The sequence below is a fragment of the Sminthopsis crassicaudata genome, chromosome 1 (genome assembly GCF_048593235.1).
Source record: "Sminthopsis crassicaudata isolate SCR6 chromosome 1, ASM4859323v1, whole genome shotgun sequence".
In the NCBI taxonomy this organism is placed as follows: Eukaryota; Metazoa; Chordata; class Mammalia; order Dasyuromorphia; family Dasyuridae; genus Sminthopsis; species Sminthopsis crassicaudata.
Window position 1 is genome coordinate 728,579,567 of NC_133617.1, and position 24,477 is coordinate 728,604,043.

A 24,477-nucleotide genomic window follows, 5' to 3' on the forward strand; every position below is an offset into this window, starting at 1 on the left:
GGCCCTTTTTGATGCTAAAATATCCACATCATTTTTTGTTAGTAGAAAACAACTAGAACAAAATATGTGCCTCTTGTTTGGGATATGGCTAATAAAGAGAAGAATATGAACATAATGGGATGTTACTGTGCCTGAAAGATGCAAAGAAAAGGAAGAATTCAGAGGCAGGAAAGATATATATGTGTGTATATATATATATGTATATATATATATAAATCAGCAATGCAAACAGTAATACATAAAAAAGAGAATTCTGTATAACTACAATGACTGACTCTAATGCAGAGAAGAGATGAGAAAAGGTACCTCCCTTCTTTTACTAGATAAGTGGGAGATTCTGGGTGTGCAACACTGTATGTTAGGTGGTCGGATACTGGCAAGGAGCTGATTGACTCTGCGGAATTCTTTGTTGTTGTTGTTGTTGTTTTCTTTTCTTTTTTTTAAAGACAAGAAACATCTTGTGAGGGAGGGAAAGGAGTATATTTGGTAATTAATGTGATGTAACAAACAAAAACAATCAATCTTTTTTTAAAAAAGAAAAGAAAATTATTGTAATCACTTTGTTACCCATACATAGCTCTTAATTTCTGCTAGAGATAAAAATAAATCCAAGGTACCAAACTGTTCAATAATGGTCAGTATTTACAGTTTTTTAAGGTCTGCATAGCACTTTACAAATATCTCATTGGATCCTCACAACCACCCTGGGAAGCTGTTGTAATAAAAATTATTTTTATTGTACCGATGAGGAAACTAAGGCAAACAGGTGAAGTGCCTTGTCCAAGGTCACAGCCAGGAAGTGTCTGAGGAAGGACTTGAACTCAGGTATTAGTGACTCCAAGTCATATCCCCACATTTACTGGGCCATTAGCATTGAACACGTTCTGACATTCTAATTGGGGCATTTGGTGGCACTCTCTATTGAGAATAGACAACTTCCTTTTCCCTTTCTCTTAACCAGTAAAACACTGATTTAACATGCTATATATAATGAAACAATGGGATGGTAATGGGTTCCTTAAACCTAAAGAGATGTGTGCTTTTTTTGCCCAGTGATTCAAAGTTGGCCAACACAGGTACATTGAAGAAGATAATAGCTGGCATACAAACTGCAAATCGTCATAAAGGAGAATATTCACTGGTCTTTTGGGATAAACAGCAATACTTGACTGCAATAGATGGAGGAATAGTTGCTCAGGGGAAGTGGAGACTCTACGTCATTTAAATAATTCAAGACAAGAAAGAAATTTAAAAATGTCCAGTGGAAAACCTCAATCTGGTTTCAGAAGTATTTGAAAGATAAAGATAATAATCCATTTTGAGGCATATCCATAAATTGGCTTCCAAATGCAAAAACAAGTGGAGAAGAGAAGCAAAGACCAGAAAAATGGGGTGTGTGAGCAAACTTGGTAAGAATGGAAAAGGGTGGATGGTGGCTTTCGATTGTAATTGTTTATTTGAATAGTTTCCCTTCTCCAATAAAAGCAAAGCGTAAATTTTCAAATGGTTATCAATTAGATGAATAGACTAGTTAAAGGGTTTTTAAAAAAATCTATTTTACTTCAACCAGTAGTTTTAAGTTTTTAAAATGGTTAGATTAGTAGCCAGATAAACATTTTTAATACTCTTTTTATAGCTGTGTAGGAGAGAAAAGATACACAAACACACACACATTTACATCTCTCTCTCTCTCTCTCTCTCTCTCTCTCTCTCTCTCTCTAACCCTCCCTCCATGTTAAAAACATTTTTAATTGTATCTTCTTTTCTAAGGTTACCTAATTTTCCTTTGGAATAATTTTCTTATTGTTTATCATAATATTGCAGCGTGTTCTGAATATTTGGTGGTTTTATTCTGTAAATAACAATCTGGACATCCTATTTTACACCAAGTGATTCTCCACTGATTGCCATATGAAAGGCAGCATGAAATAATTAGTTTGCCTTTTTTTTTTTTTTAAAGGATAACATCATTTCCCACCAATGTTCACATGATTGGAAAACAAACAAAGCCAAACCCAATATTACAGAACACTCAAAGATACCAACTCTTAGTCATGTGTAGTCTATTAAAATGAAGACTGAATAGAAGACTTTGTTTTCTACTTCAAAAGACCCAGCCCCATTCACTTTTGCCTTAAAACCAACTGGAAATAAGTTTTTTGGCTCATGTGCATGAAAACTTAAACAATCTGGGCTGTCTTCAATTGTCCCCATCGCAAGTATGTTATCCTTTAAATATATGATATGAAAATAGATATTATGTACATATAATACATTGTATATAAAAACATACATGTGTGGAAAACCATCTACAGTAACTGACTCAGAAATCCATAACATCAGATAATCTATAATTTTGATGATAGTAAATGTAATTTTCAAATCATAACAAACTAACCTTGCTATTGATGACATCATCTATGTTTAGTCTTAGTGCAGTCTATGTTTATTCCAGAAATTTCATGACCCAGAGAAGGCATTAAATTAATAAAACTGTTCTACTGCATACATCTCTCAAACATCCAGATTGGTTATTATTGTCCAATATTCTTTATGTTGCAAAAATATATAGTTTTATTTTGAAAATCAACTGCTACCTATAACTTAAGTGAACTTAAAAGTTTCTAAAAGCTTTAAACTATAAAAATTACAAGTTTTCTTTTAACAATTTCATCAATCTAAGCCACTGTAGAAACCCCCCCCCTCCATCCCTAATAGGTATTAAACTCTAAATACTTTTACATCTCTCCAAACCTCCTTTTGGAATTGCAAAATATATACAAACACAATATATAGACATAGTTTGTGTGTAGTTCTATTTCAGTCAATATTTCATGTAAAATTTTCCTCTACATCAATATAACAGATGTATAAATGCACTGTTTTGAAAAGTGATACAGAACTCTATCAAGTTTACAATTTAATTAATCATTTTCTTAAAATTATGCTTTGTGGTTGTTTATCATAAATATGCTGCTATGCACATCTTAGGACACCTCTGTGAGTTACCCTCCACAAAGAAAATACTCAGCAAAATGTCACGAACACTTTCATAGCTATTACACGCAGGCAATGAACTTTGTGCTGCTAACAATGCAGAAACATTCTAGCTTCGGTTAGGGGCTACTGTGAATAGAACCCTGAACGACAGAAGACTTGAGTTCAAATCCACACTAGCTGTGTGACCTCAGTTTTTTTTTTCAGTTTCTCTAATTATAAAACAGGAATAAAAATAGCACCAACTTTGAAGGGTTTTTGTGAGGATCAAATGAGATAATATTTGTAAAAGCACTTAGCACGGTGCCTGGTATATAGTAGATGCTATATAAGTGCTTATTTCTTTCCTTATGGTTTCCCATAACTCTATCAACATTCAGTACCAGTGGAAGGAAGGCCTGAGTCATATAATGAAAATGGCAAAAAAAAAAAAAAAATTACTTACCTCTGCCAGGTTAACAAGGGTGCAAGTGACATTAAGTGACAAGAGTCAAGATCAGAACTGGTGCTTTAAAATGCCATGAAGACAAGAATACTACTCATCATTTCTATTACATTAAGGCTTTAGAGATCCTGACCATTTACTAATTGGATGCAAAATGATGGGCAGTGGGTGATTCGGAATGTTGAGCTAGATCTATACCAGCTCTAGATTCTTCTTTGCAGTTGTAAAATAGGACACATGGCAAGACTATTCAGGCACAGGCTGGGAGACCAATTGTTTGGTAGTTTAAAGTAGATAAAATTAGGCGGCCATTGATATCCCTTCTAAATCTGAATTTCTGTGACCTAGTGATTCTCATCTAGAAAACAAAATCGAAGGGTAAAATTTGCTGAGCCACCTCTTTGGGTCTATTGGAGGAGGCAGATTAAAATCAGTTTTGAAGGTCATAAAGCAAAATTTATCCAGCCTTTAGGGCCTTCACACAAAACAGAATTGATCTTATTTTTGAACAGGGAAATCTTAACTTGAGCATCTGTGAACTTGTGAGTATTTTAAAAAAAAGTTTTGATAATTCCATTTCAGTATAATTGGTTTCCTTTAAGTTGTTTATATTTCATTTTCTGCATTTCAAAATGTGAGAGTGGGAAAGGGCCCATAGACTTCTATCAGACTGCTATAGGGACCCAGAACACAAGAAAAGGTTAAGAATGCTTGTTTTTGATAACTTTTTATGACATTCATCAATCCTGAAGGATGGGGAAGCTCAACTATCACAAGACTGAAAGCAGTAAGCCAACAATCTGATGAGGAGGGAGGAGGCAGGCATCTCCCAGAACTATAGCCCCCTTTTCTCATAGGATTTGATGCTTCCTGGGCCCCTAGAGATGCCACTGCCCTACTGAGTAGACCCTTGATAAGTGCCAGGACTGTGAGTCCTTCCCTTCTGGGCTCAAATTCATCCCTCCAAGTGTCACCCTCCTTAACCAGCATGCCACCCTGCTGGGTGGATCATGTACCATTCTCATCTTCATGTTCATGACATTCTGACCACACAAGATGATTCCTTGTGCTCATGGAGGTACTGCATTTTTCAGCCTTTATTCATGTTGGTCCATGTACCCAGAATATTCTCTGTCCTTCCTTCCCTAAGCAGAATTCCTACCCATCCTGTATCACTCAAACTTCCATCATCTGGGGACTTTGATGCTTTTTACTTTCCTTAGACATCAACTCCTTTTGCATATACCAAGTATTATTTTGTATTATAATAATATAAAATCATGTCTTCCAATAAGAATATCAGTTACATGTTTTTTCCCCTAAATTCTGGCTCTCTCCTAGGACCTAGCAGAGTACTTTGCTTAGAGAAGGCACTTAATGTTTGTTCTTGTGAGCTGAATTCATATTTACACACAAATACTTGCAAGGTATTTAAGCTTGTGAGAGTTTACAGCTAGAAAATGTGTATGATCCGGATATTTAAAGAATATTTCCCCAAGTAACTGCTTTAAACCAAGTTAATACCACTTCAGATAAAACGGATGATTTCTGGAAGATAAAGGCAACAGAAATTGATGCTATGCTAGAGCAATTGGAAAAAGAAGTTTGACTTTTGTTTACTGTAAAAAGGCACACAAATAGAGCCATTAATTACTACCAAATTGAGTTTAATATATACTTTGTTTTAAAATAAACATTACACAAAAGAAACCCAGTATCATGGGCAATTCTTTTGTTGTTGTTGTTGTTGTTGTTGTTGTTGCTGTTATTCTTTGTGTAATGAAATATTCATGAATGTTGATGATTGTTAGGATCATAATAAAAAAAAAAGGAATTATATTTAAAAAAGAATTCTACAAATCTCTCTTTCTATATTTATCTTTCCACAAACTCTTGTAATCTGGCTAATTAACTACTATTACTATTCTCTTGAAACTGCTCTTTCACACATAAAATAATTCCTCAACATAAAATTCAATGGTCCTTTTTTAGTTTTTATTGCTACTTACACCATATTACACCCCCTACCATCTCAGGATCTTTTTGGCATAGAAGATATTGTTGATCATCTCATCCTACTGGCTGCAATCTTCTCCCTTGGATTCAAATATGTCCTGTCAAACAAATCCACCCCTCTTTACTTCAATTAGCTATTACCGCTCCAAAGATGACTTCTACAATTCTACCAGCTGCCTTGAAGATATCATTCCTTGGAGATCCTATTGCTACTTCCAATTCAGCATCAGTATAAGCTTGAGTTTATCATTTTTTACCCAAATCGCTGTCTCCTTATAACATAGGTCTTCCATTTTTGAAACCTTGATATTACTTTTCTTTTCTCACTTAATAGTATTTTATTTTTCAACATTCATTTTTATAAGATTTTGAATTCCAAAATTTTTTCCCTCCCCTCTCCTCTTTCTAAGACTGCAAGCAATCTGATATAGGTTATACATGTAGAATCATGTTAAACATATGTCCACATTAGTCATGTTGTGAAAGAAGGATCAGAACAAAAGGGAAAAACAAGAAGAAAAAATAACAAAAAAAGGGAAAATAGCATGCTTCAATCTGCATTCAGACTTCATAGTGCTTTCTCTGAGTGTGGTAAACATTTTCCATCATAAGTCTTTTGGAACTGTCTTGGATCACTGTACTGCTGAACAGAGCAAAGTTGATCTGTACAATATTGCTATTACTGTGTGCAATACTCTCCTGGTTTTGCTCACTTCACTAAGCATTAGTTCGTTTAAGTCCTTTCAGGTTTTTCTGAAACTCGCTTGCTCAATGTTCCTTATAGAACAATAGTATTCAATTGCATTCATAAACCACAATTTGTTCAGCCATACCCTAACTGATGAGTATCCCCTCCATTTCCAATTGTTTGCCACTACAAAAAGAGCTGCTATAAATATTTTTGGACATGTGGGTTCTTTTCCCGATTTTATGCCTTTTTGGAATATAGACCTAATAGTGGTATTGCTGAATCAAAGACATAATTCTAGATTACTCTACAGAATAGGTGGATCAGTCTCCAACTCCATTCACAATGCATCAGTGTTCCATTTTTCCCTTACCTCCAACATATACAACCAACACTCTATTTCTTAGCCAGGACCAAATACTTTTGATGATTGCCGTTTTATAATATAATTGTAGATATGACATGACTAGACCATCTTCCTTTACATTTTTTCCATTAATTCACTTGATATTCTTGACCTTTTGTTTTTCTATGGTTTTTAGTCTGTTTTTTATTTTTAGTCTGATTGATATGACACTGAATATAATTTAGGTAGAATTTTCATTTTTATTACATTATCTCAGTCTATTAATAAGCAATTGATATTCTTTTTTCAGTTACTTAGATCTGACTTTCTGTGAAAACTATTTTGTAATTGTATCTATATAGTTCCTGAGTTTGTCTAGGTAGGTAGACTTCCAAATATTTTATAATATTTTCAGTTGTTTTGAATAGAATTTCTTCATCTCTTGCTGGTGGGATTTTTTGGTAATATACAGAAAAGCTAGTGATTCATATGGGTTTATTTTATAGTCTATGACTTGGTGGGTTCTAAGTACTATGGAGAAAATGGTGTATTCCTTTTTATTTACATTTAGTTTTCTACAGTGGTCAATCATATCTAAGTTTTCTAAGATCCCATCAACTTCCTTAATTTTTTTCTTGTTTATTCTGTAGTTAGGTTTATTTAATTCTGAGACGAGGAGGTTGAGGTCCCCCACTAATATAATTCTGCTATTTATTTCTTCCTGTAACTGGCTTAACTTCTAACTAATGTTGTGTAGTATTGATAGCACTACATTGTCTATGGTACTCTTAAAGTAATTGTTTTATTCAGTGAATTTTTTTCTTTCATGTGACCAATTGTATTTTTCTAGTCAATTCTTTTCTTTGGTCAGTTTTTGTCCTTCCTTTTACAAGCTGTTGATTCTCTCTTGCATACCTCTCATTTCTTTTCTCAATTTTTCTTCTACTCTCTGATACTTTAATGTTGAAATGACTAAATCCTGGGCAATCTGGATGATGGTCCCTTAATATTTGAATTGTTTCTTTCTGGTTGTTTGCAGTATTTGCTTCTTGATCTGAAAACAGTATATAGCTTCTTTCTTTATATCTTTTAATTAGATCTATTTTCGCTTTTCTTTGAGATCAGAATTGCTACTCCTGCTTCTTTTGGTCCAGCCAACAGTCATAAATTCTGCTTCAGCTTTTTCCCCTACTCTGAATGTATTTCTGTTTCAAACATATTTCTTATACACAACAGTGCAGGATTCTGCTTTTTACTCTAGTCTGCTATCTATTTCTGTTTTATGGGAGAGTTCATCCCATTCCCACTCACAGCTATGATTATCAGCTATGTATTTCCATCCATCCTATTTTCTCCTATTTATATTTTTGTTCTCTCTTTCCACCCCATCCCTTCTTAGTAGTATTTTATTTCTGACCAAGTTCTCCCTCAAATATGCTCTTCTTTTTATCACTCTTTCCTCCCTTCTCTTACCCCTATTTCTGTGTTTGTCTTCCCCTCTATCCAGCCCTCCTTTTTCTTTCCCCTTTCTCCTCTTATTTCCTATAGAGTAATATAAATGTCTATACCCAATTGAGTGAATGTTATTCCCTTTTTGAGCCAAAAATGATGAGATTAAGCTTCAGACAATGCTCACCATCCTCTCTTCTTTCCCCTTACTAAAATTGTCTCTTCATGTGATCTAATTTACTCCATTTACCTTTCCTTTTCTTTTTTCCTAGTATAATAATTTTCCACTCCTTAATGTCTTTTTTTCCTTAATATTTTCATCTTCTATGTCTGTGTATACTCCCTCTAACTGCCCTAATAAAAGATACAGTTCTCAGGAGTTACAAGTATTATTTTCCCATGTCGGAGTGTAAACAATTTAACAATTTAAATAATGTTTTTTTCTTCTTTCTTGTTTATTTTTTTATGCTTCTTTGAGTTCTGTGTTTGTAGATCAAATTTTCTGTTTATAGTTTTTTCAGTAGAAATGATTGAAAGTCCCCTACTTCATTAAAGATCCATCAGCTCTTCTGAAAGATGATGCTTAGTCAAACTGAGTAGTTGATTCTTGGTTGTAATCCAATGTCCTTTGCCTTCTGGAATAAGATATTCCAGGGCCTCTGATCCTTTATTGTAGATGCTGCCAAATCCTGGATAATCCTGACTGTGGCTCCTCAATATGTGAATTGTTTTCTTTTTTTCCTGGCAACTTGCAGTATTTTTTTCCTTGAGATTATAGTTCGGGAGTTTTGCAATGTTTTGGGGGGTTTTCCTTGTAGGATCTCTTTCCAGAAGTGACTGGTGGATTCTTTCAATGACTATTTTGCCTTCTGGTTCACTAAAGAGCAGTTTTCCTTGATGACCTCTTGAAGAATTCTATCCAGGCTTTTTTGTTGTTTTTGTTGTTATTATTTGTTGGGGATTTTTTTGGGGTGTGGACTTCAGGTAGTCCAATAATATTAAAATTGTCTCTCTTGGATCTAATTTACAGGTCAGTTGTTTTTCCAATGAAATATTAACATTTTCTTCCCATTTAAAAAAACTTGTTTGACTGATTCTTTATGTCTCACAGAGTCGATAGTTTCCATTTGCCTGGTTCTAGTTTTTAATGATTTTTTCCAATCTACCTTTAAAGCAGTTGTTTTATTCAGTAGTTTTTTTTTTTCCCCTTTTCATTAGAACAATTGTATTTCTCTAGTCAATTCTTTTCTTTGGTCAATTTTTGTCTTTTTTACAAGCTGTTGATTCTCTCTTGAATACCTCTCGTTTCTTTTCCCAATTTTTCTTCTACTCTTAAAGTTTCTCTGATCCTTTAATGTTGAAGTGACTAAATTCTGTGTAATCCGGACTATGGTTCCTTAATATTTGAATTGTTTCTTTCTGGCTGCTTGCAGTATTTGCTTCTTGACCTGAAAATTCTGGATTTTGATTACAGTATTTCTTGGAGTTTTCATTTGGGAATCTCTTTCACAATGTGATCGGTATATTCTTTCAATAGCTATTTTTATCCTCTGGTTCTAGGGTAGCAGGGCACTTTTCCTTAATAATTTCTTGTAAGATGCTTTTCAGGTTCCTTTTTTGGATAATGGCCTTCATATACACCAATAATTCTTAAATTATCTCTTCTGGATTTATTTTTTAGGTGAGTTGTTTTTCCAATAAGGTTATTTTACATTTTCTTCTACTTGTTCACTTTTTTGATTTTATTTGACTGATTCATGTTGTCTCACAGATTCATTAGCTTCCACTTACCCAATTCTACTTTTGAAGGAATTGCTTCTTTCAGTTAGCTTTCTTACCTCTTTCATTTGGCCAATTCTACTTTTTAAGTAGTTGTTTTCTTCAGTGGATTAAAAAAAAACAAAACATTTGGCCAATTGTATTTTTAAGGAACTGCTTTCTTTAGTTGATTTTTATCCTTCTGTTTCCGTGGTATTGGCTCTCTCTTGCACACTTATTTCTTTCCCCATTTTCTCTTGTATTTCTCTTATTTGATTTTTAAAATACTTTCTGAGATCTTTTAAAGAAGACTATTTGGTCTTGAGACCTGATAGTAATTTTTCACTTTGAGGCTTTGAATGTAGGCATTTTGACATTGTTGTCTCCTGAGTTTGTGTTTTGATCTTCCCTGCTGTCACTTTTCTGTTTTGTTTTTTTTTAGCCTAGTTAGTGACTGTTAAATTTGAACTCTGCTCTTAGAGTCCAGGGAGTACCGTCTCGAGTTTTCTGGACAGGCTAGGGACCTGGTCACCGGGTTTTTGTGTCAGGGTCCTAGGTGCTGGTTGATTACACATAGCACTGGAGTATCCCAGCCATGTTGGGATTTCCAGCCTGGCAGTTAGCTTTCCATGCTGGGGCTGGAGCCTTCACAGCTGGCTTGCTACTAGCCTGCTGAAGCAGGACCAGGGGCCTTGCTGCTGATCTCTGCTGTGGCTAAAAACTTCCTGCTGACTTGACTGGACATGTCTGCACAAGGCTGTGCTTCCCCTTTTACCCAGATAAGACAGACTTTTCCTCAAGAGCTTCTAAGTTTACATTATACATGAGCTAGACAATGATTTTACTCTCATTCTTGTAGATTCTGTCACTCCAAAATCCACTTAGAGATTTTATTTAATGCTCTTCCAAGGGAAACTGGGGAGTGTTCATGCAAGGTCCCGGCTTTTCTTTGCTGTCTTCACTCAGTCGCTCCCTTGGTGTTACCTTTGACTCTTGTCCAACCGGTGATGGAATCCATGTGAATTCTATCTCTGAATTAGCTCTCCCACCTGTTTTCTCTCATCTGTGCCCTATCTTCATTGTGATTGTCCTCTTTACCTCACATGGATAGCTACTGCGATAGTCCACTTAAGAGGAAAGGTCTTTCTGTACTGACTGTCTCATTGCCAATTCGTTTGTCAGAATGCCCCCAGAATGCCTTTCTTTAAGGCACAGTAAAGTGAACAATTCTCTGTCCTTCCTAAACGCTCTGTTCTTTGCTAATCCAGCCCTTTGTTCCTGGAGTGGCCTCCTTCTTCTTGCCTTCTGAACAACCCAAACACTCACTACCTTTCCCGTAATGCCTCTGACTCCTCTGTCAGTATCAAATGTCCACCCTCCAATTTCAGAACACTCGGTTTTGTAATTTTCTAAAGTTTTGTCACCCTCCTGCTATAAAAAGGATTCTTGACATTATTTTCTGTATCATGACCCTTATGCATTCCAGTGAAACTGATGGATCCCTTTCCTAAACAGGGTTTTTAAAATCACAAATATAATATATAGAATGATCTAATGAAACAATAGACTAAAAGAGTTATTGAAATGTTTAAAAAAACCAAACAAACAAATTCATGGACCCAAGTGAAGAAATCTTTTACTGGAGAGTAAATTCAGTGAGTATAGGAATTGTACCTTGAGCTCCACTTGGTATTTCTTCTAGTAGCTACAATAGCAAACACCGAGCAAATACTTAATGTTAGTTGAATGTGAATGAATAAAGGAATGAGAATAGTCTTGTGAAAGAGTGAAAGAATGAGGAAGTGGATGAGTGGATTTACCAGAAGCCAGAAAGGAACAGGAGGCTTTAAGATTAGGTTAGATAGGTAAGATAGGTAAGATAGGGTTACTGAGAAAATGATGGTGCATGAACACCTTAACATGAGAAAGGAAAAGTCAAGAAATGGAAGACTGTCAGGTAAGGAGGGCAGAAGGTTGATTATTTTGCTCTACCTTCAATAAACTAGGAAGTGATGATGTCAACACCACTTTATGACAATATGAAGATATGAGAACAAAACAAGAGTAAGGATAAGAAAGCCATTTTCTGAAGATTACAACCATATGAAAATAATGGAAAAATCCTCCTCTCACATCATTTAATCCTTCTTGGCTTGAGAAAAGTTTTGTTTAAAAGTGCTAAACTATAAACACATAACAATAATAAGATAAAAACAATGTAATTAATCAAATTGTGTTAAATAATCAATTTTCAGGAGATTAAAAAGCTGGTGAAGACATCAAATGATTTCTTCTCAGGGAAAATAAATGGAAATTATGGAGTATATTATGTACTCTCATTATTCTAGGCAATGTGTGACATTTTATAAGTCACCAGAATGTCATAAACATTAGTAATGTGGAAAAAGTCACAAACCTTATGATTTTTCTCTTCAATATCTCACACAAGATGATGTGTGAGAATACTAGGCTGTTTGCAGTCTGTGTGACTGCTGGTTATTGAGACACAAACAAAATGAGTCTTCTTTGCTGAACAGCTGTTGGTTCCATTGTTCTTTTTTCAGGAAAAAAAAAATTGTTGCCGTTATGCTAATGGAATGTGACTTCACTGGCTAGCAATTACATCATGCCTTAAGACACTATTTTGGAAAGCTGTTTTCACAATGTATCACCTAGAAAAATGGCCAACAAAATGACAACTCCATTGAACAAATGATACACTCAAATTCTACATGAGTATGACTTGAGAAATATTTCTGAATATTCAATGAGAAAAATTGAAAAACTAAACAAGTTTCTACTTATTCTAACAATCTCAATTTTAAAAAGCTTTTGATAATCTTTTTTTTTTTGAGATATATTTTATGTCTCTCAATTGTATCTAATCACTTAGAGATGAGTATCTATTTAATTCTTTGCAGATTATGTAAAACATACTGAATTCTACATGGTCACAGGGAGTCATTTCCTTAGTTGAGAAGATACTACAAGGGATGTGTGACAAGGGATGACCCTTAGTGTGGCAAGATGTCTTACTCTCCAATATATACCCTGCCACTTCCATCACTACTGGCTGTTTTTATCATTGACCTTGGTGAACCGAAGAGAAAGGAACCCAACAGTCTTGCCTTACTGAACAACTAGACCTTCAGACGCAAAGGAAAGTTGTATGGGATAAGTAGTATCAATGAGCAATTTGGGGGGGCTTGCTGTGTTTCCTTCCCCCTCTGTTTTTTATGTAATTCTGAGTATGGAAAAAAAAAAGGGAGAAATTATGGACTAAAAAAAAAAAAGTACTTAAAATCATTGCCCATCATGTGATTTGGGGAACACTTGTGAATTGATTTCGCATGCTAGTCTTATTTCCTATTGCCATAGAGATTGAGTTTGCAAAAGGCTGAGTATTATAATGTACATACCATGCTTAGGAAGACATTTTTAATTAATAAGAACTCAACTCTCGAGATAATAAATAGATTAGAGGAACAGAGGATAGTCTACCTCTCAGACCTGTGGAGGAGGAAGGAATTTATGACCAGAGGAGAACTAGAGATCATTATTGATCACAAAATAGAAGATTTTGATTACATCAAACTAAAAAGTTTCTGTACAAACAATACTAATGCAAACAAGATTAGAAGGGAAGTAACAAATTGGGAAAATATTTTTAAAAGCAAAGGTTCTGACAAAGGTCTCATTTCCAAAATATATAGAGAACTGACCCTGATTTATAAGAAATCAAACCATTCTCCAATTGATAAATGGTCAAAGGATATGAACAGACAATTCTCAGATGATGAAATTGAAACTATGTCCACTCACATGAAAGAGTGTTCCAAATCACTACTGATCAGAGAAATGCAAATTAAGACCACTCTGAGATACCACTACACACCTGTCAGATTGGCTAAGATGACAGGAACAAATAATGATGAATGTTGGAGGGGATGTGGGAAAACTGGGACACTGATGCATTGTTGGTGGAGTTGTGAAAGAATCCAACCATTCTGGAGAGCAATCTGGAATTATGCCCAAAAAGTTATCAAAATGTGCATACCCTTTGATCCAGCAGTGCTTCTACTAGGCTTATATCCCAAGGAAATACTAAAGAGCGGAAAGAGACCTGTATGTGCCAAAATGTTTGTGGCAGCTCTTTTTGTTGTAGCTAGAAGCTGGAAGATGAATGGATGTCCATCAATTGGAGAATGGTTGGGTAAATTATGGTATATGAAGATTATGGAATATTATTGCTCTGTAAGAAATGACCAGCAGGAGGAATACAGAGAGGCCTGGAGAGACTTACATCAACTGATGCTGAGTGAAATGAGCAGAACCAGAAGATCACTGTACACTTCAACAACAATACTGTATGAGGATGTATTCTGATGGAAGTGGAAATCTTCAACATAAAGAAGAGCCAACTCACTTCCAGTTGATCAATGATGGACAGAGGTAGCTACACCCAGAGAAGAAACACTGGGAAGTGAATGTAAATTGTTAGCACTAATATCTGTCTGCCCAGGTTACATGTACCTTCGGAATCTAATGCTTATTGTGCAACAAGAAAATGGTATTTACACACATGTATTGTATCTAGGTTATATTGTAACACATGTAAAATGTATGGGACTGCCTGTCATCGGGGGGAGGGAGTAGAGGGAGGGGGGGGATAATTTGGAAAAATGAATACAAAGGATAATATTATAAAAAAATATATAATAAAAAAATAAATAAATAATTAAAAAAAAAGAACTCAACTCTCTCTCCTCATAGTTTGGTATAGAAATATTTTAACATGCACAAATGCACAAATTATATGAAATCAGGAATGTTTGTGGTAAGTCAAGAGCGTTTCTCATAGGAATCCAATACATTCATAATAACAAGAATCACTTTTTATAATAATAAAATAACTTAAGAATAGATTATCTAATAACTTACTTTTAAGGACTCCCACAGTGGAAACTGCACGAGAGAAAAAGGAATCTACAAAGAGACAAAAACATATCAAACAAACAAATTAGTCTGGCAGGACTAATAAGAGTGCATAAGTGAAGAAGAATTATGGTTTAACAAATAAACTGTAAATTATCACTTATAAACAAATATGAATGCATACTGCAAAGCAAATTCCATTAAGCTCACTTTCTAAATCGATAATAACTAGAGGCAGGGAACTGAAAGGAACTATCTACTTTATGCCAGCTCTATTAAATTCAACTTAAACATATTTATAATTAAGTGGTATCAAAGTGGCCCAGTGGATAGAACACCAAGCCTGAAACCAAGAAGCTTCATCTTCCTGTGTTCAAATCTGATCTCAGACACTTATTAACTATGTGACTCTGGACAAGCCACTACACCCTGTTTGCCTCAGTTCCTTATCTGTAAAATGAGTGGCAAATTCAATATCTTTGCTAAGAAAATCCCAAATGGGGGTCAAGAAGAGTGTGACATGCCTGAAATGACTGAACACCAAAAATCCCTATGTTGGCTTACATATAAACAAAGTTCCCATGAAGCTACAAAAGAGATTTTTTAAAAGATCTCTACAAATTTTTTGAGTCTTAAATTTGAAATCCAATGATTCGTCTCACTCTGAATCTGTCCCCCTCAGTCAAAGGAAGCTGAATTTCTGACTTCAGAGAATGTGTCATATTTTACCTCAGATTATACTTAGTGAAACATGTTTCAGCTTCTCTATTAGACAGAAAACACCTCGAGGAAAGAAATAATGTCTTATTCACCCGTATATCTCCTACAGCACCCATACCATTGTGTGAGCCTGAGTCAGAATTGGTTTTGGATAGTGAAAGCAAGCTGTTGTATAGGATATGTTTATAAACGGGCAGCTGACTAGGTTAAAGGCTGGAGAAACTCAACTTTAAGTGGAAGAAAAAAGCATTTATTTATGGCCCAGTGGAAAGAACACTAAGTTTGAATCCAGCTATGCCAGCTGGTACACTTCCATGACTTTTGGTGAGCTACTTCTGTTACCTGGGGCTCAGTTTCCTCAACTATAAAGTGAAAGGATTGGACTAATGCCCCTTCCAGCTAGAAAGTTATGATCCCATGATCTTAATAATTTAGTCTCTATTTTGCTGCAAGTAGAGTTATTTCTTTGTCAAGTCAAATTACTCTTTTCTAAATTCAACTTTCTTTCCCATGATTTTTGCGCATTACTCCCATCCTTGAGGAAAAAAAATGCTGAAGAGGAAATCTTATAAATTATGGAAAATAGAATAACATCACCAGAGAGACAGTGTGCATAGGAGGAAGGATTTATGAGTCAGGAAACCTGGATTTGAATCTTGGTTCCATCACTTTATCTAAATGACAGAGGCTAGCCACTGCAAGCTGCAGATCTTAGCTTCTTCATCTGAAAAATGGAGATGATACTGCCTGAACTACTAACCTTACAATAATGTGAGCCAAGTGCTTTACAAAATTAAAAATGAAATATAAACATAAGTCAGATAGCAGATGGATATACAGACAATCCTTGCCTTCAAAAAGCTTACATACAGAGAGAACACATATATAAATCAGTACATATAAAATATATACCAAAGAGTTAGAAAGTATCTCTGGAGGGCAGACCAGAAAATTCCTCCTGCAGAAGTAAACACTAGAGCTGACATTTCTAAAATATAGGCAATAAATTTCTACCTTAAATTCAATGGCAGGATTTGTTCAAAGGATTCTGATGAAGAGAAATCACTGTGGAAAACTGAACTGGGAATATTTTAGAACTGACTAATATGCATATAAATGCATACTAGTAATTTTTGGTAGATGATTCACTTTATTTAAAACATTTGGGAGTTACTCTAATATTCATATTTTCTCTAAATCCAAAGCCTTGGGTATTATTTGCCTACTCTGCTGTGAGTAATGACTAATATATGAATCTCTCAATTAGCCTGACAAACAAAACTGAGCTTGACAGGCACCTGCCACAGAAACTGTGTCACCAATACTGGTAGGATAGGAAGTAGGAGTGAAAAGAAATCAATTACCCTACCTTATACTAAGCTGACAAACTGAAATCTCAGAGGACATTTGTCATCTGGAACAATATACCCATCCCATGAGGCATCTCTGAGCCCCATAAAAAAGGTCAAACACACTCCTTTGTTATCAGGCCCTTGCACTAAAGAGCAGTGATCACATTTCTTTTCTAACTTGGGTTAACGAAAAGCTATTCCCTTGACAAATGAAATAAGATTGTGTAAGAATATCTATAGCAGCTACCCTCTGAGGTATCAACAAATATTTACTCAACTGAATGAATAAAATAGAGATCACCACCATCAACAAATTATCATACCAATTTTAGTCCTAGCTAATGGGTGTAGAGAATCTGCATAGCTCAAAAGGACCTTGTGTGAAATGCCAAATGAAAAATACACCAATTTTCATTCTAAGGGAGAACAACAGAAAATAAAAAAAAAAATCAATACTCATTCAAAAACAGATTTTCCCACAAAATTTCTTTTTTTCCATTACTTTGCATTCAGAGATTACTTACATAAGCTATTTCTATAAAACTGAGATGAAAATTATCTTAGTCAACAAACTGGCAAAAATGTCAGAATATGGAAATAGTCAATGTTGGAAGGACTATGGAAATATGGTACACTATAATACAATTAGAAAAACTATGAATGGGCCAACCATTCTGGAAAGCAAATTAGAATTATGTAAATAAAGTAACAAATATCCATACATTTTGATTTAAAAATTCCAAGGAAGTTAATGACAAAAAAAACACAAAAATATTTAGAGTTACCACTCTTTGTGATAGCAAAGAACTGGAAACAAAATAGATGCCTATCGATGTGAAGAATGGCTTAACAACAAATTGTGGTATCTAATATACACCAAATATTACTGTGCTATAAGAAATGATGAATATGATGTGATACAGAAAAGCATAGTAAGACTTCTGTGAACTGACTGACATAAAGGGACATAAAAAGAAATGATAAAAACACTCAAGACTATCAATAAAAATGTAAAGGTCAACACGACAATCAAACTGGATGATGCAAAATGATAATGACTAAGTTTGTCTCTGAAAGAGACACCTAAGAAGGTTACTTTCTCCTAGGCCTTTGTAAAGAGGGATATATTGTGTGGAGTACTGTATTTAATGTCAGAGAAATTTTTTCAAAATTTTTTTCAATATTTTGCTACTTTTGGGGATGTGTTGTTTCCTCCCTTCTCTCTATTTGATATAAGGACTTGTTCTCTGGGAAAGGGAAGAATGACAGATAAACTGAGAAATGTAGATGATATGATAATCATCAATACCAAGAAAAGATATGTTAAAATTATATTTAAATAATAAATTCATGCTAGCATACTTTTTCTTTTTCTTTCTTTTTTTTTAATTAATAATTTTTATTATATATATATATTTTTAATAATATTATCCCTTGTATTCATTTTTCCAAATTATCCCCCCCTCCCTCTGTTCCCTCCCCCCGATGACAGACAATCCCATACATTTTACATGTGTTACAATATAGTCTAGGTACAATACATGTGTGTGAATATCATTTTCTTGTTGCACAATAAACATTAGATTCCGAAGGTACATGTAACCTGGACAGACAGATATTAGTGCGAACAATTTACATTCACTTCCCAGTGTTTCTTCTCTGGGTATAGCTACCTCTGTCCATCATTGATCAACTGGAAGTGAGTTGGCTTTTCTTTATGTTGAAGATTTCCACTTCCATCAGAATACATCCTCATACAGTATTGTTGTTGAAGTGTACAGCGCTCTTCTGGTTCTGCTCATTTCACTCGGCATCAGTTGATTTAAGTCTCTCCAAGCCTCTCTGTATTCCTCCTGCTGGTCATTTCTTACAGAGCAGTAATATTCCATAACCTTCATATACCATAATTTACCCAACCATTCTCCAACTGATGGACATCCATTCATCTTCCAGTTTCTAGCTACAACAAAAAGAGCTGCCACAAACATTTTGGCACATATATGTTTCTTTCCGCTCTTTAGTATTTCTTTGGGATATAAGCCCAGTAGTAGCGCTGCTGGGTCAAAGGGTATGCACAGTTTGATAACTTTTTGGGCATAATTCCAGATTGCTCTCCAGAATGGCTGGATTCTTTCACAACTCCATCAACAATGTATTAGTGTCCCAGTTTTCCCACATCCCCTCCAACATTCATCATTATTTGTTCCTGTCATCTTAGCCAATCTGACAGGTGTGTAGTGGTATCTCAGAGTTGTCTTAATTTGCATTTCTCTGATCAGTAGTGATTTGGAACACTCTTTCATGTGAGTGGATATAGTTTCAATTTCTTCATCTGAGAATTGTCTGTTCATATCCCTTGACCATTTATCAATTGGAGAATGGTTTGATTTCTTATAAATTAGGATCAGTTCTCTATATATTTTGGAAATGAGACCTTTGTCAGAACCTTTGTTTTTAAAAATATTTTCCCAATTTGTTACTTCCCTTCTAATCTTGTTTGCATTAGTATTGTTTGTACAGAAACTTTTTAGTTTGATGTAATCAAAATCTTCTATTTTGTGATCAATAATGATCTCTAATTCTCCTCTGGTCATAAATTCCTTCCTCCTCCACAGGTCTGAGAGGTAGACTATTCCCTGTTCTTCTAATCTATTTATGATCTCATTCTTTATGCCTAATTCATGGACCCATTTTGATCTTATCTTGGTATATGGTGTTAAGTGTGGATCCATATCTAATTTCTGCCATATTAATTTCCAGTTTTCCCAACAGTTTTTTTTTCCGAATAATGAATTTTTATCCCTAATGTTGGTATCTTTGGGTTTGTCAAAGATTAGATTGTTATAGATGTACCCTTTTTTGTCCTTTGTATCTAATCTGTTCCACTGATCTACCGGTCTATTTCTTAGCCAATACCAAATGGTTTTGTTGACTGCTGCTATATAATATAGCTTTAGATCAGGTACACTTAGACCACCTTCCTCTGAGTTTTTTTTCATTAGTTCCCTTGCAATTCTCGACCTTTTATTCTTCCATAGGAATTTTGTTGTTATTTTTTCTAGGTCATTAAAATAGTTTCTTGGGAGTCTGATTGGTATAGCACTAAATAAATAGATTAGTTTGGGGAGTATTGTCATCTTTATTATATTCGCTCGGCCTATCCAAGAGCACTGAATGTCTTTCCAATTATTTAAATCTGATTTTATTTTTGTGGCAAGTGTTTTGTAATTTTTCTCATATAATTCCTGACTTTTCTTTGGTAGATGGATTCCCAAATACTTTATACTCTCAACATTTGTTTGGAATGGAATTTCTCTTTGTATCTCTTGCTGTTGCATTTTGTTAGTGATATATAAAAATGCCGAGGATTTATGTGGATTTATTTTGTATCCTGCCACTTTGCTGAAATTTTGAATTATTTCTAGTAGCTTTTTAGCAGAGTCTTTGGGGTTCTCTAAGTATACCATCATGTCATCTGCAAAAAGTGATAGTTTGATTTCCTCATTTCCTACTCTAATTCCTTGAATCTCTTTCTCGGCTCTTATTGCCAAGGCTAGCGTTTCTAGTACTATATTGAATAGTAATGGTGATGGTGGGCAACCTTGTTTCATTCCTGATCTTACTGGGAAAGGTTGCAGTTTATTTCTATTGCATATTATGCTTACTGAAGGTCTTAAATATATGCTCCTGATTATTCTAAGGAATAGTCCATTTATTCCTATACTCTCAAGAGTTTTTAGTAGGAATGGATGTTGGATTTTGTCAAATGCTTTTTCTGCATCTATTGAGATGATCATATGGTTCTTATTAATTTGATTATTAATATGGTCAATTATATTAATAGTTTTCCTAATATTAAACCAGCCCTGCATTCCTGGAATAAATCCTACTTGATCATAGTGTATTATCCTGGAGATGATTTTCTGAAGTCTTTTTGCTAATATCTTATTTAAGATTTTAACATCAATATTCATTAAGGAGATTGGTCTATAATTTTCTTTCTCAGTTTTCGATCTACCTGGTTTAGGTATCAGTACCATGTCTGTGTCATAAAAGGACTTTGGTAGGACTCCTTCATCCCCTATTTTTTCAAATAATTTACATAACATTGGAGCTAATTGTTCTTTAAATGTTTGGTAGAATTCACATGTGAATCCATCTGGCCCTGGGGATTTTTTCCTGGGGAGTTGATTAATAGCTTGTTCTATTTCTTTTTCTGAAATGGGACTATTTAAGCAATTTATCTCCTCCTCTGTTAATCTAGGGAGCCTATATTTTTGGAGGAAGTCATCCATTTCACTTAAGTTATCAAATTTATTGGCATAAAGTTGGGCAAAGTAACTCCTTATTATTTCTCTAATTTCCTCTTCATTGGTGGAAAGATCCCCCTTTTCATTTGTAAGAATAACAATTTGATTTTCCTCTTTCTTTTTTCTGATCAGATTTACCAAAGGTTTATCTATTTTATTGGCTTTTTCATAAAACCAACTCTTGGTTTTATTTATTAATTCAATAGTTTTTTTACTTTCAATATTATTGATTTCTCCTTTTAATTTTTGTATTTCAAGTTTAATTTTTGGTTGGGGGTTTATAATTTGGTCTTTTTCTAGCCTTTTAAGTTGTAAGCCCAATTCGTTAATCTTCTCTTTCTCTATTTTCTTCAAATAAGCCTCTAAAGATATAAAATTTCCCCTTATTACTGCTTTAGCTGTATCCCAAAGATTTTGGTATGATGTCTCATCATTGTCATTATCTTGGGTGAAATTATTAATTGTTTCTATAATTTGCTCTTTCACCCAGTCATTCTTTAAGATGAGATTATTCAGTTTCCAATTACTTTTTGGTCTATTTACCCCTAACTTTTTACTGAATGTAGCTTTTATTGCATTGTGATCTGAGAAGAAGGCATTTATTATTTCTGCCTTCCTACATTTAATTTTGAGATCTTTATGTCCTAATATATGGTCTATTTTTTGTATAGGATCCATGAACTGCTGAGAAGAAAGTATATTCCTTTCTATTGCCATTCAGTTTTCTCCAAAGGTCTATCATACCTAGTTTTTCTAATGTTCTATTTACTTTTTAAATTTCTTGTTTGTTTTGTGGTTTGATTTGTCTAAATCTGAGAGTGCAAGGTTGAGATCTCCCACTATTATAGTTTTACTGTCTATTTCTTCTTGCAATTCTCTTAACTTTTCCTTTAGAAAGTTAGATGCTATACCACTTGGTGCATATATGTTTAGTATTGATATGGCTTCATTATTTATGCTACCTTTCAGCAGGATATAGTTTCCTTCCTTATCTTTTTTAACGAGATCTACTTCTGCTTTTGCTTGATCTGAGATAAGGATAGCTACCCCTGCTTTTTTGGCTTTACCTGAAGCATAATAGGCTCTGTTCCAACCTTTTACCTTTACTCTGTATGTATCTCCCTGCTTTAAGTGTGTTTCCTGTAGACAACATATTGTAGGGTTCTGATTTTTGATCCAATCTGCTATCCGTCTCCGTTTGATGGGATCGTTCATCCCATTTACATTTACAGTTAAAATTACTAATTCTGTATTTCCTGCCATCATATTATCCCCAGATTATGCTTTTTCCCTTGACCCCCCTGATCCCCCTCCCCGATATTTAATTTACAGACCCCCCTTGTGACGCGCAACCCTCCCTTTTTTTTTTTAGTATCCCTCCCCCCTCCCTCCAAGTCCCTTCACTTATTCTCCTTTTCCTTTTCCCTCTCCCCCCTTTTAATGAGGTGAGAGAAAATTCTCTGAAAAACAAATATGTTAATTATTTACTCTTTGAGCCTCTCCTGATGAGAGTAAGATTCACACAATGATTCTCCCCCTCACTAAGTTCCTCAGATATGGTGTATTTTCTATGCCTCTTCCTGGGATGTAGTTTCCCTCTTTTTATCATTCCTTCCCCCTTTTCTGAAACGACCTCCTTCCTTTTACTACACCCCCCTTTTTTTCTTTTATATCAGTAAAATCAAATTATCCTTGAGTACTTTTTATATACCCACAACAGAGTTACAGTTCTCAAGGGTTCTGTGTACCTTTTTCTGTTTCTCTTCAGTCTTGTGGATGTAGATCAAATTTTTTATTTAAGTCTGGTTTTTTTCTTAGAAACATATAGAATTCCTCTATTTCATTGAATGACCATCTTCTTCCATGGAAAAAGATGCTAAACTTAGCTGGGTAGTTCATTCTTGGTTGCAGTCCTTGATCTTTTGCCTTACGGAATATCAGGTTCCAGGCCCTTCTATCTTTTAATGTGGAGGCAGCCAGATCTTGGGTGACCCTTATTGTGGCACCTTGGTATTTAAATTGTTTTTTTCTAGCTACTTGCAGGATTTTCTCCTTTGTGTGGTAATTCTGCAGCTTAGCTACTATATTCCATGGTGTTCTTTTTTTAGGGTCTATTTCAGAAGGAGTTCGATGAATTCTTTCCACATCTACTTTCCCTTCTGTTTCTATTATCTCTGGACAGTTCTCTTTGATAATTTCCTGTAAAATAGAATCTAGGCTCTTTTTTTGGTCGTAGTTTTCGGGAAGTCCAATGATCCGCAGATTATCTCTCCTAGATCTATTTTCCAGGTCTATAGATTTTCCCAGTAAGTATTTGACGTTGTTCTCCAGCTTCTCATTTTTTTTGTTTTGTTTGACTGATTCTTGGGTTCTCTGTGAATCATTCATTTCTATTTGTTCCATCCTGACTTTTAAGGAGTTATTTTCTTCTTTCACAGTTTTTAGTTCTTTTTGTAAATGCCCAATTTCATTTTTAAATGAATTATTTTGCTCTATTGAATTTTTTCCATTTCCCTAATTTTTTTTTGAGAATTATTTTCTTTTTCTAATTCAGAAATTCTATTTTCTTGAGACTTTTTTATCTTTTCCAATTCAGAAATCCTACTTTCCTGTGTTTTTTTAACCTTTTCTAATTCACAAATTTTGTTTCCCTGCATCTCCTGTGAATTCTTTATTTTTTCCAACTCCAATTTCAGGACGTTGTTATTCTCTATCATAGCTTCCCTTTCCTTTCCCCATTTTTCTTCAAACTCCCTTAATTTTTTAAGAGCTTCTTCTAGGAGAGAGTTATGTGATGGGGGGCAGGGATCGTTCCCCTTTGGGTTGTTATCTGCTGTCTCTCTGCTGTTAACTTCCTCGGGGTTGGATACCCGCTCTTTCTCTGTGTAGAAGGAATCTATGGTTTTTCTGGCTTTTTTGTTCATATTTTAGAAATCTTTTGGGGTCTGTCCCTGGGGTAGGAAATTATTTATTTACTTCTTTACCAGCTTCCTCCCAGACCGGATGGATGCAGCGGCTCCTGCGCCTGAGCTAAGAGAGAGCTCTGGGAGAGAGTTCCCCACCCCCTCCCTGGAAGTGCCTCAGAGGTGATTAGCACTGCTGTGCTTCGAGGGCGTAGAATAGTAAAGACAGCACAAAGCCCAGCCTATGTGTCCGGGTGGGGCGTGGATGTCTGCAGCAGGTGACGTGAAAAGCCCCTGTGCTCAAACTGGAAGTGTCTGCCAGAAACCGCGGTCCCTAGTTCAAAGGTTCCGCTTCTCTGGGACTTCCTGGAGCTGAGTTCCACTCCCTCCAGCTAAGCTAGGCAGTGTGTGTTTCCTTGGGCTGTATCCACCCACTTCTCAAACTCTTAACTAGTCTCAGGTGGTAGCTGAGGCCACGCCCCCTGGTGCCAAGATCTGCTGAGTCACCCCCAGGGTCCTGGAAAATCTAATCTACCTGAATTTTTAAGGTATTTTAGC

General features: G+C 35.0%; 1 protein-coding gene across 7 annotated transcripts in view; it reads right to left on the bottom strand.

The window, feature by feature from the left end:
- Positions 1–24,477, bottom strand: part of SLC25A26 (solute carrier family 25 member 26) — a 137,674-nt gene that overhangs the window by 20,514 nt on the left and 92,683 nt on the right. For all 7 annotated transcript variants that reach the window (XR_012485000.1, XR_012485001.1, XM_074284155.1 and 4 more), the window contains one exon: positions 14,641–14,685. Coding sequence is in view for 5 of the 7 variants with exons in the window: in XM_074284155.1 (XP_074140256.1) it covers positions 14,641–14,685 (45 nt within the window). In the remaining 2 variants the exon portion in view is untranslated. The remainder of the gene's footprint in view (positions 1–14,640; positions 14,686–24,477) is intronic.